This window comes from Scylla paramamosain, chromosome 46 (genome assembly GCF_035594125.1).
Source record: "Scylla paramamosain isolate STU-SP2022 chromosome 46, ASM3559412v1, whole genome shotgun sequence".
NCBI classification, from domain to species: domain Eukaryota; kingdom Metazoa; phylum Arthropoda; class Malacostraca; order Decapoda; family Portunidae; genus Scylla; species Scylla paramamosain.
The window spans coordinates 1401510-1416101 of record NC_087196.1 but is presented as its reverse complement, the minus strand read 5'-3'; the positions used below and the strand labels follow the sequence as shown (position 1 = coordinate 1416101).

General features: G+C 42.8%; 2 protein-coding genes across 2 annotated transcripts; both read right to left on the bottom strand.

The window, feature by feature from the left end:
* Positions 1 to 9489: 9489 nt before the first annotated feature.
* Positions 9490 to 10449, bottom strand: LOC135094635 (general transcription factor II-I repeat domain-containing protein 2A-like). The gene has a single exon (XM_063994892.1). It carries the CDS (start codon positions 10447 to 10449, stop codon positions 9490 to 9492), a length of 960 nt encoding a protein of 319 aa, XP_063850962.1.
* A 2-nt stretch (positions 10450 to 10451) lies between these two features.
* Positions 10452 to 13358, bottom strand: LOC135094634 (general transcription factor II-I repeat domain-containing protein 2-like). The gene is made up of 3 exons (XM_063994891.1): positions 13317 to 13358; positions 10933 to 11389; positions 10452 to 10786 (listed from the first exon to the last, which is right to left on the bottom strand). Exons 1-3 carry the CDS (start codon positions 13356 to 13358, stop codon positions 10452 to 10454), a joined length of 834 nt encoding a protein of 277 aa, XP_063850961.1.
* Between the last annotated feature and the right edge of the window lie 1234 nt (positions 13359 to 14592).

The window sequence follows — 14592 nt, the reverse complement described above, 5'->3', positions numbered from 1 at the left end:
AACATTACGGCGGTGAGAGAGAGGCTGAAGACAGTCAGTTAGAGGAGAGGAGTTGATGAGACGAAAAGCTTTTGATTCCACCCTGTCTAGAACAGCAGTATGAGTGGAACCCCCCCAGACATGTGAAGCATACTCCATACATGGACGGATAAGGCCCTTGTACAGAGTTAGCAGCTGGGGGGGTGAGAAAAACTGGCGGAGACGTCTCAGAACACCTAACTTCATAGAAGCTGTTTTAGCTAGAGATGAGATGTGAAGTTTCCAGTTCAGATTATAAGTAAAGGACAGACCGAGGATGTTCAGTGTAGAAGAGGGGGACAGTTGAGTGTCATTGAAGAAGAGGGGATAGTTGTCTGGAAGATTGTGTCGAGTTGATAGATGGAGGAATTGAGTTTTTGAGGCATTGAACAATACCAAGTTTGCTCTGCCCCAATCAGAAATTTTAGAAAGATCAGAAGTCAGGCGTTCTGTGGCTTCCCTGCGTGATATGTTTACCTCCTGAAGGGTTGGACGTCTATGAAAAGACGTGGAAAAGTGCAGGGTGGTATCATCAGCATAGGAGTGGATAGGACAAGAAGTTTGGTTTAGAAGATCATTAATGAATAATAAGAAGAGAGTGGGTGACAGGACAGAACCCTGAGGAACACCACTGTTAATAGATTTAGGAGAAGAACAGTGACCGTCTACCACAGCAGCAATAGAACGGTCAGAAAGGAAACTTGAGATGAAGTTACAGAGAGAAGGATAGAAACCGTAGGAGGGTAGTTTGGAAATCAAAGCTTTGTGCCAGACTCTATCAAAGGCTTTTGATATGTCCAAGGCAACAGCAAAAGTTTCACCAAAGTCTCTAAAAGAGGATGACCAAGACTCAGTAAGGAAAGCCAGAAGATCACCAGTAGAGCGGCCTTGACAGAACCCATACTGGCGATCAGATAGAAGGTTGTGAAGTGATAGATGTTTAAGAATCTTCCTGTTGAGGATAGATTCAAAAACTTTAGATAAGCAGGAAATTAAAGCAATAGGACGGTAGTTTGAGGGATTAGAGCGGTCACCCTTTTTAGGAACAGGTTGAATGTAGGCAAACTTCCAGCAAGAAGGAAAGGTAGATGTTGACAGACAGAGCTGAAAGAGTTTGACTAGGCAAGGTGCAAGCACGGAGGCACAGTTTCGGAGAACAATAGGAGGGACCCCATCAGGTCCATAAGCCTTCTGAGGGTTTAGGCCAGCGAGGGCATGGAAAACATCATTACGAAGAATTTTAATACGAGGCATGAAGTAGTCAGAGGGTGGAGGAGAGAGAGGAACAAGCCCAGAATCGTCCAAGGTAGAATTTTTAGCAAAGGTTTGAGCAAAGAGTTCAGCTTTAGAAATAGATGTGATAGCAGTGGTGCCATCTGGTTGAAGTAGAGGAGGGAAAGAAGAAGAAGCAAAGTTATTGGAGATATTTTTGGCTAGATGCCAGAAATCACGAGGGGAGTTAGATCTTGAAAGGTTTTGACATTTTCTGTTAATGAAGGAGTTTTTGGCTAGTTGGAGAACAGACTTGGCATGGTTCCGGGCAGAAATATAAAGTGCATGAGATTCTGGTGAAGGAAGGCTTAAGTACCTTTTGTGGGCCACCTCTCTATCATGTATAGCACGAGAACAAGCTGTGTTAAACCAAGGTTTAGAAGGTTTAAGACTAGAAAAAGAGTGAGGAATGTACGCCTCCATGCCAGACACTATCACCTCTGTTATGCGCTCAGCACACAAAGACGGGTCTCTGACACGGAAGCAGTAGTCATTCCAAGGAAAATCAGCAAAATACCGCCTCAGGTCCCCCCAACTAGCCGAGGCAAAACGCCAGAGGCACCTTCGCTTAGGGGGATCCTGAGGAGGGATTGGAGTGATAGGACAAGATAAAGATATGAGATTGTGATCGGAGGAGCCCAACGGAGAAGAAAGGGTGACAGCATAAGCAGAAGGATTAGAGGTCAGGAAAAGGTCAAGAATGTTGGGCGTATCTCCAAGACGGTCAGGAATACGAGTAGGGTGTTGCACCAATTGCTCTAGGTCATGGAGGATAGCAAAGTTGTAGGCTAGTTCACCAGGATGGTCAGTGAAGGGAGAGGAAAGCCAAAGCTGGTGGTGAACATTGAAGTCTCCAAGAATGGAGATCTCTGCAAAAGGGAAGAGGGTCAGAATGTGCTCCACTTTGGAAGTTAAGTAGTCAAAGAATTTCTTATAGTCAGAGGAGTTAGGAGAGAGGTATACAGCACAGATAAATTTAGTATGAGAATGACTCTGTAGTCGTAGCCAGATGGTGGAAAACTCGGAAGATTCAAGAGCGTGGGCACGAGAGCAGGTTAAGTCATTGCGCACATAAACGCAGCATCCACCTTTGGATCGAAAATGAGGATAGAGAAAGTAGGAGGGAACAGAAAAGGGGCTACTGTCAGTTGCCTCAGACATCTGAGTTTCAGTGAGGAAAAGAAGATGAGGTTTAGAAGAGGAGAGGTGGTGTTCTACAGATTGAAAATTAGATCTTAGACCGCGAATGTTGCAGAAGTTAATGAAGAAAAAGTTGAGGGGGGTGTCAAGACACTTAGGGTCGTCGACGGAAAGGCAGTCCGACCTGGGGACATTTATGGTCCCCTCCCCAGATGGGGACTCCGAGGCTGGTGTAGGAGTCGCCATGATTTTAAAATTTTTTGAGTAAAGGGTGTGTGTGTTATTAGGTGCTTGTAGTTTTGTGTGGAGGAAGAGAGTTGTCTTTAGAGGGCAGGCTGTGACTACCCCCTTGTGTTGTGAGACACAAAGGGAAACGTTCAGTGAGGTCACAGCTGGGTTTAATGATAAGTTCACAGCACCCCCTGAACAGTGCTTTAGACCTCACTGGGAGTAATTATCGTTTCGGCAGGTGTCTACTGCCTCCTCCTTGTCTAGAACCCAAGTACAAGAAAAAATCAGAGATTGTATCAAGCTATCTGTCCAAGATTAAAGAATCTGTTATCGTCACCTTAGTGGTGTGCATGCTCCTGCCCAAGACTGCAAACCCTGATCGCGTCTACAACCTCAAGTCAGACTCTTTAATAAAAAACTTTTCGAAAATCCTCACTACAAGGCCGTCGATAGACTTTTTGAAAGAAGAGCTCGAGCGGATTGGAGACGTCTCTACACTGATTAGAAATGCTTATGTCAATGGAGATGCATCATCATCATCCATTTCGCTCGACGAGATGGATGACATACTTTTCGATCTGAGCGAAAAGAGCAAAGAGAAGGAAAAGCTGAAGATCGTCAAAAATATATTGGACAAGCTCCGTTCTTGTGAAGAGGTCATCTACTTTATCCGTCTGGTCATCGGAAATCTAAGAATCAAGGCTGGCGCTAAACACGTACTCGATGGTGTAGGAGTCAGCGCTTGTGATGTCTTCTGCGTCAGACAGGACATAAACGAAGCGGTCTCGGCCGGCCACCAACCGTCTTCTTCTTCAGCAACAACAGTGTCACGCGTGTTTATGCCCGTGATTCCTATGTCGGCACAGTCTTGAAAGTCTTCGACCGAGGCCGTGGAGAAGGTAGGCTGAGGCAACGGACGGCAACTGCTGCTGTACTCCGAGATCAAGTACAACGGAGAACGGGTGCAGGTTCACAAGAAGGAGAAAAGATTCATCTTCTTTTCTCGCGCAATGAAGTCGGTGGTGGAACACAAGGACATGAAGGACATGAAGGAGATGGAGGACATGAAGGAATACGTGGTGGACACGTTCCCCGAGGCCGAAACCCTCATCCTCAATGCCTAGATGCTGATGGATTGCAAGAAGACCGGCAAGTCGCTGCCATTCGGCACTCTGGGCAAGAACAAACGAGAAGATGTCGCCGACTCTGCCAACAACTGCCTGTTTGTCTTTGACATGCTGCTTTGCAACAACGAGAACATGCTCAACAGATCTCTTTCGGACAGGAGGGCGCTTTTGGAAAATGTCATGATTAAACAAAAGAATCGGGTCGTCTTGTCTGAACTCGTCAAGATCGAGAACGGAAAGGAAGAGTTGGACGGTATGCTGGAGTGGTGGAGGGCGGGCTGTAGGGACTGATGGTAAAGGACGTCAAAGGGCAGTACGAAGCCGGCAAGCGGCACTGGCTAAAGATCAAGGACTATTTGAACAAAGGAGCCATGGCGGACACGGCCGACTTGGTGGTGCTCGGGGCCTGGTACGGGAAGGGCAGGAAGGGAGGACTGCTGTCTACTTTTCTTATGGGATGTCTTGATAAGAGGACGGGCGAGCGGAAGACGGTGACATGCTGGCCTCGACAACGCTACGCTGGAACGTCTGCAGGACGAGATGAAGGCGATTATGGTCAAGAGCGGAAAAGAAGAAGGAAGGTCGTTCGAGCTGGTAAAGAGTTTGGCCATGAAACCAGATTATATTATGAAGGACCCAAAGAAAGTGCCGGTTTGGGAACTGACTGGGGCAGAGTTCACCAAGGATGTTACAGGCGGTGGCGGCTGAAATGGGACTACTAACCATACTGCTAATGGCATCTCGGTTAGATTTCCAAAGATTACAAAAAAGAGAAGAGACAAAAATTGGGAAACAGCCACTAGCATGGAGGAGTTGGAGGGGCTGTACGAGGCTTCTGTGAGGAGCGTGGTGAGCAATACAATAGCGGCGGCGACGAAACCGTCCGAGGTTGCAGTGGAGGCGGAGGCGTCTACTTCTGGACAAAGGGGAGCAGGTGATGACGATGATGAAGCGAGCTAGAGAAGAAGGAGAGAAAGAGGAAACAGCGCTGTTACCGCCAAAGAGAAAGTGTTTGGAACGGAAAAATAAATGAAAATAAAACATAATCATCATTGTCGGTGTTTGCATGCAACTCCTATAAGTCTCCATTACAGGAGGTTGCAAGTCCAGTAAAGAGGCCAGTCAGTTTTCTTTCATTCTCAAGTATAGGTTTTAACCTCCATTACCGGAGGTTGAAACTCCAGTAGAGGAACCAGTCAGTTTCTCTCTCTTTCATTCTTAAGTGGTTTCATCTCCAATTCACACCTGACGAAAGAGATCTTGTCTTCATCGGTGATAGTATTTGATCTTATCATAACATCCTCACACAAATGAATGAAATCATGAGCTCTTTCTTGCGGGTTTTCTCAGCGAAATGCTGATATTGTTTCAGGATTAGGAAGTACCTTAAGTGGAGTAGATGCATGCAAGGCATGAAGAGAGCCAGTAGAGGCTGAAGCAGAAGCATTAGGGTTAGACATGGTTGCTGCTGATAATGATGGGTATTTATTCCCTAATCTTGTAATCAACACGTTTCCGTCCTCATGAGGCACGGTATTTTCCACTGTAGTGGGTTTTAGTTCCAGTGATTATGCTTCTGATGATCTAGCATCATTATTTTCCGCTTGGCAATGACATTCCAGTACATAAATTTCAGCTAATTTCTCAGCTTTAGCCATAAATGTGGTATTATTACTATCTTAATTAGGTATTAATTACACGCTTACATTACGTTTCCATCGTCCAAAGGCGTTTCCACCCTTAAAGGATGAATGGTTAGTATTGTTAGAAGTGTTAAAATTTTAACAGAATTGAAGGTTTAGGAACATAAATGGAATTATCCTAGTTATCCCTGAACACTTAAGAGAAAACGGGAGCGAGCGCTCCAACCAGCAGAAAAAGAAAACGGTGTTTATGAGGTAGACTGAATTATTTTAATTTCCACATAAGTAACGTATCACTGTGAAATAGGTAAGTTATACATGAACCCTAACAGTGTTTGCATAACCACAAGTGTTTTATTTAATATTGGTGTGGTGTACCACTAAGTGTCTGTACTCACGACTGTAGCCGGAGAAATTCACACGTAAAAAAAAATATATATATATATATATATATATATATATATATATATATATATATATATATATATATATATATATATATATATATATATATATATATATATATATCCTCTTCTTAGGAAGACTCCTTCCGTCTTGGGAAGCTCCTCTTAGGATAGTAGTGTCCTTGTAAAATCCTGCAGGATTCCTGCAGGTGGGAGATGTGTTGGTCTGCGCCTGGAATGTCTGCGCCGATGAAGACTTCGCCGAGAATCTACGATGAGTAATTAGACCGAGGGGAAAGCAAAAAACTGTTAGGTTTCGCCTTGAGTCTTTTAAGTCTCCTCTCTTTATAACAAGGAGGAGTGAACCTTGGGAGTGGCAGGCTGGGTGAGTAAGGCGAAACCGTTAGGTGCGTCGCTCTTGGCTGGGTGCGAGTGTTTTGGTGTGCCAGCGTAAGTTCTGTAAACAACGCCAGCTGGCTCCTCTGCTCTCCTCACTACCCTGTCACTGTTTGCCGTTTTCTCCGTTCACTGTGTCCGTTCACCACTTCACTTTCAACCACTGTTTATTGTTGTTGCACTTGGCACTGGAGTTAGTTCGTATCTCATTAGCTGCCACCAAATGTTCCAGAGTGTTTTTGAATTATCAATTACCGGTGGACACTGTTCATTAGTTTCTTACCTTTGTATAATAGGTAAAGTCACTCTTAGTGAGTTTCTGTTGGTTTTCTGGTGAATGTCAAAGGTGAACATATAAAAATATGTATGATTAGATATTTGTACAGAGTTCTGGAGAAGGGTGTGGCGTGTACGGGACAACAGATGTCCTCTGCGTGGTACAGCGTTACACCCTGGCAAGAGACTGCCGGAGCCGGCACAAGGGACGCTTAGTGACTTGAAAAAGTGCTGACAGTAGAAATAGGGGCGGGTTGACCACACTCACAGTACATGAATATATTTATAATTATAACTCTCTAATTACATAAATAAGGCAAGGGAAAAGCTACTTATAGCTAAGAATAATACATGCCAAAATACATTAGAGAGAGATATTATGGAGAATACTTAGATACTATGATGTAGGTGCTACCGATTACTTATCGATGGCAATAAAAGGAGTATGGAAATTTCCATGGTGTGTGTGTGACGTAGGGTGGCGTGATCATATCCGCCCCACCCTTATCCGCCAACACCCACTATCTACACTTATGCATATATGTATACATACACTTATATTGTTAATCAGGCAAGGCATTATAAATACAATACATATTATTATTAATTATGTGACACCGTTACATCGCTCGGTCACCTATTTGACGTGACCTCGCAAATACAGTGTACCTAACCATGTTATGTGTATGAAACTCCTTCATTAAGATGTTTACGTCTACTATCAAGATGTATATACAAATTTAAGGCTTTCCTAACACACACATATAAGAACATTAGCAAAAACATTAAAATAAGGCAAGGTGTCAGGACACTTGGATAGAGAATACTAGGTTTCAGATATACTGGTAAAGATGTGTCTAGAGCCTCTGAAAACTCTTCTGTGTTTGAGAAGGAAAGAGGTGATAAAGAGTTTGTTATAAAAGAAATCCTTGACTTTGTCAAACTCTCCAGGGAGGTGACATGGAAAACCCTATATGAAAGGTCTGTCGTAAAAGCTAAGTGAATCCTAGAAGGGTAAGTGGTTAGTTTACTAGAACGTACGTGATAAGCCTCTTGTACTGCATAATGTTCCATAACTTCCTCATAGGTGGTCCCTTCTGGGAAAGTCACTGTGACATAAAAGGTTTCTGTGAAATAAAATTAATGAAATCCATGAAAATTACAATGGATAAAAGGTTTTGAAACCACGTGCTTGTATGGACAGAGTGATAGAGCTGTAGATGCCTCTGAACGTGTCAAGACGACTTCACAAATACACTTTACTACAGTAAGAAGGCAAATTGGATACTTGAACAATGGTACAAACGTAAGTATGAAGATTTACAACGTTTTAATTCAGTTGAATCTCCAATTGTATATAATGAAAAGTCCTTGGCTATTAGCACTAAGGAAAGATTCATGTCCAGTGTCATCACAGAATTATTAATGGAAAATGGAAAAGGTTTAATCTCATAGGCCTGGAAATGATCCTGAGATTTAAAAGGTATGTTTACAATTATTGCATCTGTGGTCAAGGTAGCTTCTAGCAATGGATAGTAATATTGGATCATGTCCGCTGCATGCACTGGTGTCAATTTGTAGGTTGACTGACCAATTTCTATTGTGTGAAGCAAATCCTCTACAGGAAATAGTGAAGTTGTTACCCTGCCATTGACAGCATCCACCATGTTGCGAATTATCGCTTCATTAATTGAGAGAACTGAACCCAAGGAAGCTTCAAATACATGCAAAGCTTGATCTATTACCACAACGTGATTTATCACATCTAAACTATGTAAGGCATTATCAAGCACAGTTGTTAAATCATTTGAGTACTGTAATAACTCATTGAGGTTAGATTCTAATTTAATTATTTTATTAGTAGCTGCAACCGTTATTAGTTGATCATAATGTTTCCTTAAATCCTGTATATCCTCGTCCAAGGCGGTGCCAAAGAAATATTGAGACAGTTGTTCCAACCCATTTATGAGTCCTCTTTTGGTACGAGCGTGCACTGGATAAAGGTTGTAGTCATGGTGAGATTGGTTTAATTTCCCATGCAAGAATTCTACCCTTGCTTTTAAAGCTTTGATTAAGGTTTGAGAGAAAACTTGCGTGTGTCTATGCTTTTCATCAGCAAGTAAGGATTCCAATTCCTGTAAGGAGTTATCCAAAGTTTTTTAAATGTGTCTCCAACCTGTATCATGACAGGGATCGCACGCTTGTGTTGTCTAGCCATCATTTCTGCCCTAGAAGCTTGTAGCCTACTTCAGACTTTAGCATGAATGTCCTTGAAGACATGCATATGTTGTTTAACATAGTTATCTACGTTGTAGACTTGAATTTGTGGACTAGCCAACCAATCATAAGGAAGATTTTTATCTTCACCATACAATATATAATGTGGGAATTTCCCAGTACTTTCACACATGCAGGGACCAACGTGTGGTAACCAGTCCTCCCAATCTTCATGTAGACTGTTAACAACTGGAGGAAGAACCTCCAGGATTTTCCTGTTTGCCATTTCTACCAGTCCGTTTGAATAAGGATGGTAAGCCACAGTGTAGGTGTGTTTGATGTTGTACTGTGTACATATACCTTGTAGAATTTCATTGTGAAATTCAGATCCATTATCACTTAACAATACTCATGGTGTTGAGTATGGACAAAACAATTTAGTTACTAGCGCATGAGCTACATATTTAGCATATTTTTCCTTTAAAGGTGAGAGAACCACGAACCTTGAAAAATGGTCTACACATACAAGTAGGTACTGCGAGCCATTTTGATTTCTTACGTAAATGAAGAAGATCAATGGAGCCAATGTCCCAATGTCGGTCAGGTAGTGGATATTCCAGTATTGGGGCGGGTCCTTTTACCGCACCCTTGTGCTTTGCACAAAATATACACTTGGCAACATAATTTTCTATGTCAGTGCGCATGGTAGGCCAATAATAGCTTTTACACACTGCTTGTAGAGTTCGCTCTCTTCCTGGATGTCCATTAATGTGAAAAGTTACATTTCTTGTTCTTTGCAATGTCCTTGAACTTTGGAACAAAGGATGTGACAGCCAATCTCAGACATTGGTGAAAGTGTTCATTGGTCATTCTAGAGCGGTATTTGGTTTTCACTAAATTCATTGTAGAAAAAGCAGATTCACAACTGTAAGTAGATCCAAACATTGTCAGAACATGCACTGCAACTTTATGCAGACTAGGAAAAGAATTGTGTGATACCTTCTGTGTCCAGAATGTGACAGAATCATACTGAGCACTCTCCTCTTTTAGGATCATATTTTCATGCAGATCAATTAGTTCCATTTGAACTGATGCAACATTTACCCATTTGAATGCCTGTTTTGCTTCGTGTGAAAACAAGATTACATTTGAAACCATGAAGGGGTTCTGAATAAAAAGCAACAGCAGACTTCCTAGTGAAAAATCACCAAAACGATCTTTGAAGTTGCCAATCAGTTTATCAATAAATTCAGTATAATGATGACCTTTCTTTCCCTTGGTATGCTCCTGGGAAAGTCTGGGAAAGTGATGAAGTTCTCCCCACAAGTCATTTTTGAAAAGTTCCAGCTTCTGGAAAGCCTGAACAGATGAAATAATATCACACACTGTGTTGTTTTTTCCTTGTAGTTTGACATTGAGAGCATTGAGATGAAAAGTGATGTCTGCTAAGAATGCTGTCTTTTCCATCTCCTTTTCGTCTTCCAAAAAGTCTAAAAACTTATTTGCTTTGGTGGCACTTTGTTGGCTTCTAAGAAATTCTTGTACTTCTTTTCTGATACTCCAAAATCTTTCCAAAACCTTGCCCTTGCTAAGCCACCGTACATTGTTGTGCAGGAGTAGATCATCATAGCTGGCACTAACCTCACTTAAAAAGTTACGCAGTAGCCGATGCTGTAGTGATGATGATGCTCTCAAGAAGTTGGCTAACTTCATAATCTTTTCCATGATCACAGCATAGTCCCCTCCAAAACTAGCACAGACTGGTGAATTATGCAGTGGTATGATATTAAGTCAGGATGATCCTCTTTTAGCCTTCCAACTAGTCCCGTTTCTCTTCCAATCATTGATGGAGCGCCATCTGTAGTGATTGAAACTGCGGACTTCAGATCAAGCCCCCGTTCTGTTAGCATCATTTTCATAGCCTCATAGATATCTTCTCCACGTGTTCCGGCTTCCAGGCTTGCCACACCAAGCAGATCCTCACAGAACCCCTTCTGTGCAATATCATAAAATCTGTCAAAGACAAGAAGCTGGGCACTGTCAGTTGCATCTGTTGACTCATCTACAGCCAGAGAAATGCATGATGCATTTTCCATTGCATTATCAAGTTGTGACGTTAAATCTTCAGCTTAATCTTTGCTTAATTTTAACTTTTAATGTCATCATTTTGTTTACCCTCAAACAGTGTTTGATTAACCTCCAACATACATCCTTTGACCATCTCTGCATCAGAAAATGTTTTTTTGTGTCTTCCTAAAATCCACGCTATTTTCAGTAAACATTCAACTGCTCTTTCTTGGAGAGTCATGGAATTAATGAGAACATTAGTAGACCTCTCGTACTGTAATTTGAGCTGATTTACTTTTCTTGTGCGTGTCTCAGTGTTCTGGGGATAATTCTTTTCAAAGTTACTGTGTTTCGTTTCATAGTGGAGTCTCACATTGCCACTTTTCACAACAGCAATGGATTCACTGCATATCAAGCAGACTGGTTTTGACCTTTTTGCAGGGAGAATGAAGGCATAGTTATCTGTCCATTCGTCTTTAAAGGAACGATTTTCACTGTCAACTTTTCTTTTCTTGGAGCAAGCCATTTTCCTCTCACAAACACACGAAACTACCGTTTGCTCGGGCTGCTCGAACTTCTCTTTCCCTAGCAAATCCTCCTGAAAATGGAAACAAATAGGAAATGTTGACAACAACTGTGTTTCCGCGTCTTTTCTCATGCCACAATCATCACCACTGTAGCACGCAAACCCCATTTTATTTTATTTTTTTTTATGCTGGAAGGACCCTGGCTAAGGGCAACAAAAATCTAATAAAATAAATGCCCACTGAAATGCCATTCCCATAAAAGGGTCAAAGCAGTAGTCAAAAATTGATGAATAAGTGTCTTGAAACCTCCCTCTTGAAGGAATTCAAGTAACAGGAAGGTGGAAATACAGAAGCAGGCAGGGAGTTCCAGAGTTTACCAGAGAAAGGGATAAATGATTGAGAATACTGGTTCACTCTTGGGTTAGAGAGGTGAACAGAATATGGGTGAGAGAAAGAAAAAAGTCTTGTGCAGCGAGGCCGCGGGAGGAGAGGAGGCATGCAGTTAGCAAGATCAGAAGAGCAGTTAGCATGAAAATAGCGGTAGAAGACAGCTACATATGCAACATTGCGGCGGTGAGAGAGAGGCTGAAGACAGTTAGTTACAGGAGAGGAGTTGATGAGACGAAAAACTTTTGATTCCACCCTGTCTAGAAGAGCAGTATGAGTGGAACCCCCACAGACATGTGAAGCATACTCCATACATGGACGGATAAGGCCCTTGTACAGAGTTAGCAGCTGGGGGGGGGGGGTGAGAAAAACTGGCGGAGACGTCTCAGAACATCTAACTTCATAGAAGCTGTTTTAGCTAGAGATGAGATGTGAAGTTTCCAGTTCAGATTATAAGTAAAGGACAGACCGAGGATGTTCAGTGTAGAAGAAGGGGACAGTTGAGTATCATTGAAGAAGAAGGGATAATTGTCTGGAAGGTTGTGTTGAGTTGATAGATGAAGGAATTGAGTTTTTGAGGCATTGAACTATACCAAGTTTGCTCTGCCCCAATCAGAAATTTTAGAAAGATCAGAAGTCAAACGTTCTGTGGCTTCCCTGCGTGATATGTTTACCTCCTGAAGGGTTGGACGTCTATGAAAAGACGTGGAAAAGTGCAGGGTGGTATCATCAGCGTAGGAGTGGATAGGACAATAAGTTTGGTTTAGAAGATCATTAATGAATAATAAGAAGAGAGTGGGTGACAGGACAGAACCCTGAGGAACATCACTGTTAATAGATTTAGGAGAAGAACAGTGACCGTCTACCAGAGCAGCAATAGAACGGTCAGAAAGGAAACTTGAGATGAAGTTACAGAGAGAAGGATATAAACCGTAGGAGGGTAGTTTGGAAATCAAAGCTTTGTGCCAGACTCAATCAAAAGCTTTTGATATATCCAAGGCAACAGAAAAAGTTTCACCAAAATCTCTAAAAGAGGATGACCAAGACTCAATAAAGAAAGCCAGAAGATCACCAGTAGAGCGGCCCTGACGGAACCCATACTGGCGATCAGATAGAAGGTTGTGAAGTGATAAATGTTTAAGAATCTTCCTGTTGAGGATAGATTCAAAAACTTTAGATAGGCAGGAAATTAAAGCAATAGGACGGTAGTTTGAGGGATTAGAAATCATCGCGGGGAAATCATCATTTCCCCGCTGTCGTCCCTAGACACAACATGGACGTTTCTATCACCATCTCCCCCTCTCGTTATTGCCTAGGCTTCCGCAAAACACATACGGATGCTATCGTGCCTAAGGTAGACACCGGGTTCAGCGCTGGATCATATTTGCATGCTCTCTTATCGTGTACTATCCCCACCGATGACCAAGTTGAAGTGAGAACGGGCGTGGTGCTAGACTTTGTAATAAAAGACAATGAAAAGGCGGCGAAGGTCCAACAACTGCTAGATTTCCTATCTGAAGAAGAAGAAAACGTACAAGAATGCAAGATCCTTCGTTTGTCGTTGAAAAAACCTACCCTGAGAAAGAGCAAGCCTCTGAAAAGGAAAGTTACGTTCAAGGAACCAGTGGTGGATAATGTTTTTGGACACACCATCCCGATTAAAAACGAACGCTTCTTTCTAAATGTCCGTTTGAGGTCCAGCATGGCGACCAAGCACTACATTAACGTCGTCGGCGACGACGTTAGACCTACTTCGTCCAATCGAGGAGAGACCAACGTCAACACCGGAAGCGAAGATATTAATCTAGTGGCTGGTATGAGGTTTGTACAGGCGGTAGTCCACCTGGGCGATACCTTAAAAAAAGAAGAAGGATTCATTAAGTACAAGCTCCTGGGAGAAGAGGCGCGTGTCCCTGTGATAGAAGACTGGCATCTTTGGAAAGATGCCGGTGTTCTTGTCTATGAAATATTGCTTGGGGCCCCTGGTCTTTTCGAAGATTGTCAGGATGGGAGTGGTTATAAGCTTGCCTGACAAGTCCTGCTACATGCAGCTGTAGTTTCCGCCTCTTTCTTTGGGATTTTACGCTATTGAGAATTCGGTTCACATGATGACTGTCCAGGCGGCGGTCATAGACACCGATTATAGAGGAGAGGTCATAGTTGTGTTGAGGCCCGATAGCAAAGACCAAATATTTGAAATTAAACTTGGCGTGCCCGTGGCCATGGGCGTCTTGTACGACGTGGCGTGTCCAGTGACGCCCCTAATTGACGCGACAGGCACCATCGAAAACCTTATCAGTATCGACGACGGGAGGAACGAAATTGATGAAAGGAGTCCCAGGTTTATTAACAGCAAGAGCTGTTACTGGGACCTTTTTGTGATTAGAAAGTGTGCTTCGTCCTTTCTCATGTACGTTCAAAAAGACTTCAAGATGGATAAGAACAGAGCGCGAATGGTCAGAACGGGCGTTTGCATGAACAAGAGTTGAAAGAGTTGGTTTTCGGGGTTCAAACGACGCCCGATTCTGTAGCCCACGTAATAAACTGGAAGGATGACAGCGGCACTGCCGAGATAATGTTGGTCAGGTCGAAGAGCGGCGGTGATAAGCACGCGAGACAAGGAGAAGTGCTAGCTCAGGTCTACGTCTGCTCTTCTCCAAAGGAAGGAGTCTCTCTGATGCGCATGACCGACTTGGATACGCAAAAGAGAGGAACGTGGCTTTTGGAAGCACCGGTATGAAGTGAGCTAGCGAGAGAGCAAATGACTGAGTGAAAGACAGGCAGGGATCTAGATCAGATGTTGTAGAATGTGATTCATTTTTTTGAGAATAAATTTTTTGCATGATTTTAGACGATTTCTTTTCCCTCGGGTGATGACTTCTCGCAC

Excerpts from the sequence above, each read along its gene's own strand:
- LOC135094635 (XM_063994892.1), bottom strand. The coding sequence starts at position 10,449 with ATGGAAAAGATTATGAAGTTAGCCAACTTCTTGAGAGCATCATCATCA.
- LOC135094634 (XM_063994891.1), bottom strand. The coding sequence starts at position 13,358 with ATGGTGTGTCCAAAAACATTATCCACCACTGGTTCCTTGAAC. Across the intron at positions 11,390-13,316 it reads CCACCACTGGTTCCTTGAAC|GAGGATTTGCTAGGGAAAGA; the intron begins GTAACTTTCCTT and ends TTCCATTTTCAG. Across the intron at positions 10,787-10,932 it reads TGCAGAGATGGTCAAAGGAT|ATGAGTCAACAGATGCAACT; the intron begins GTATGTTGGAGG and ends CTCTGGCTGTAG.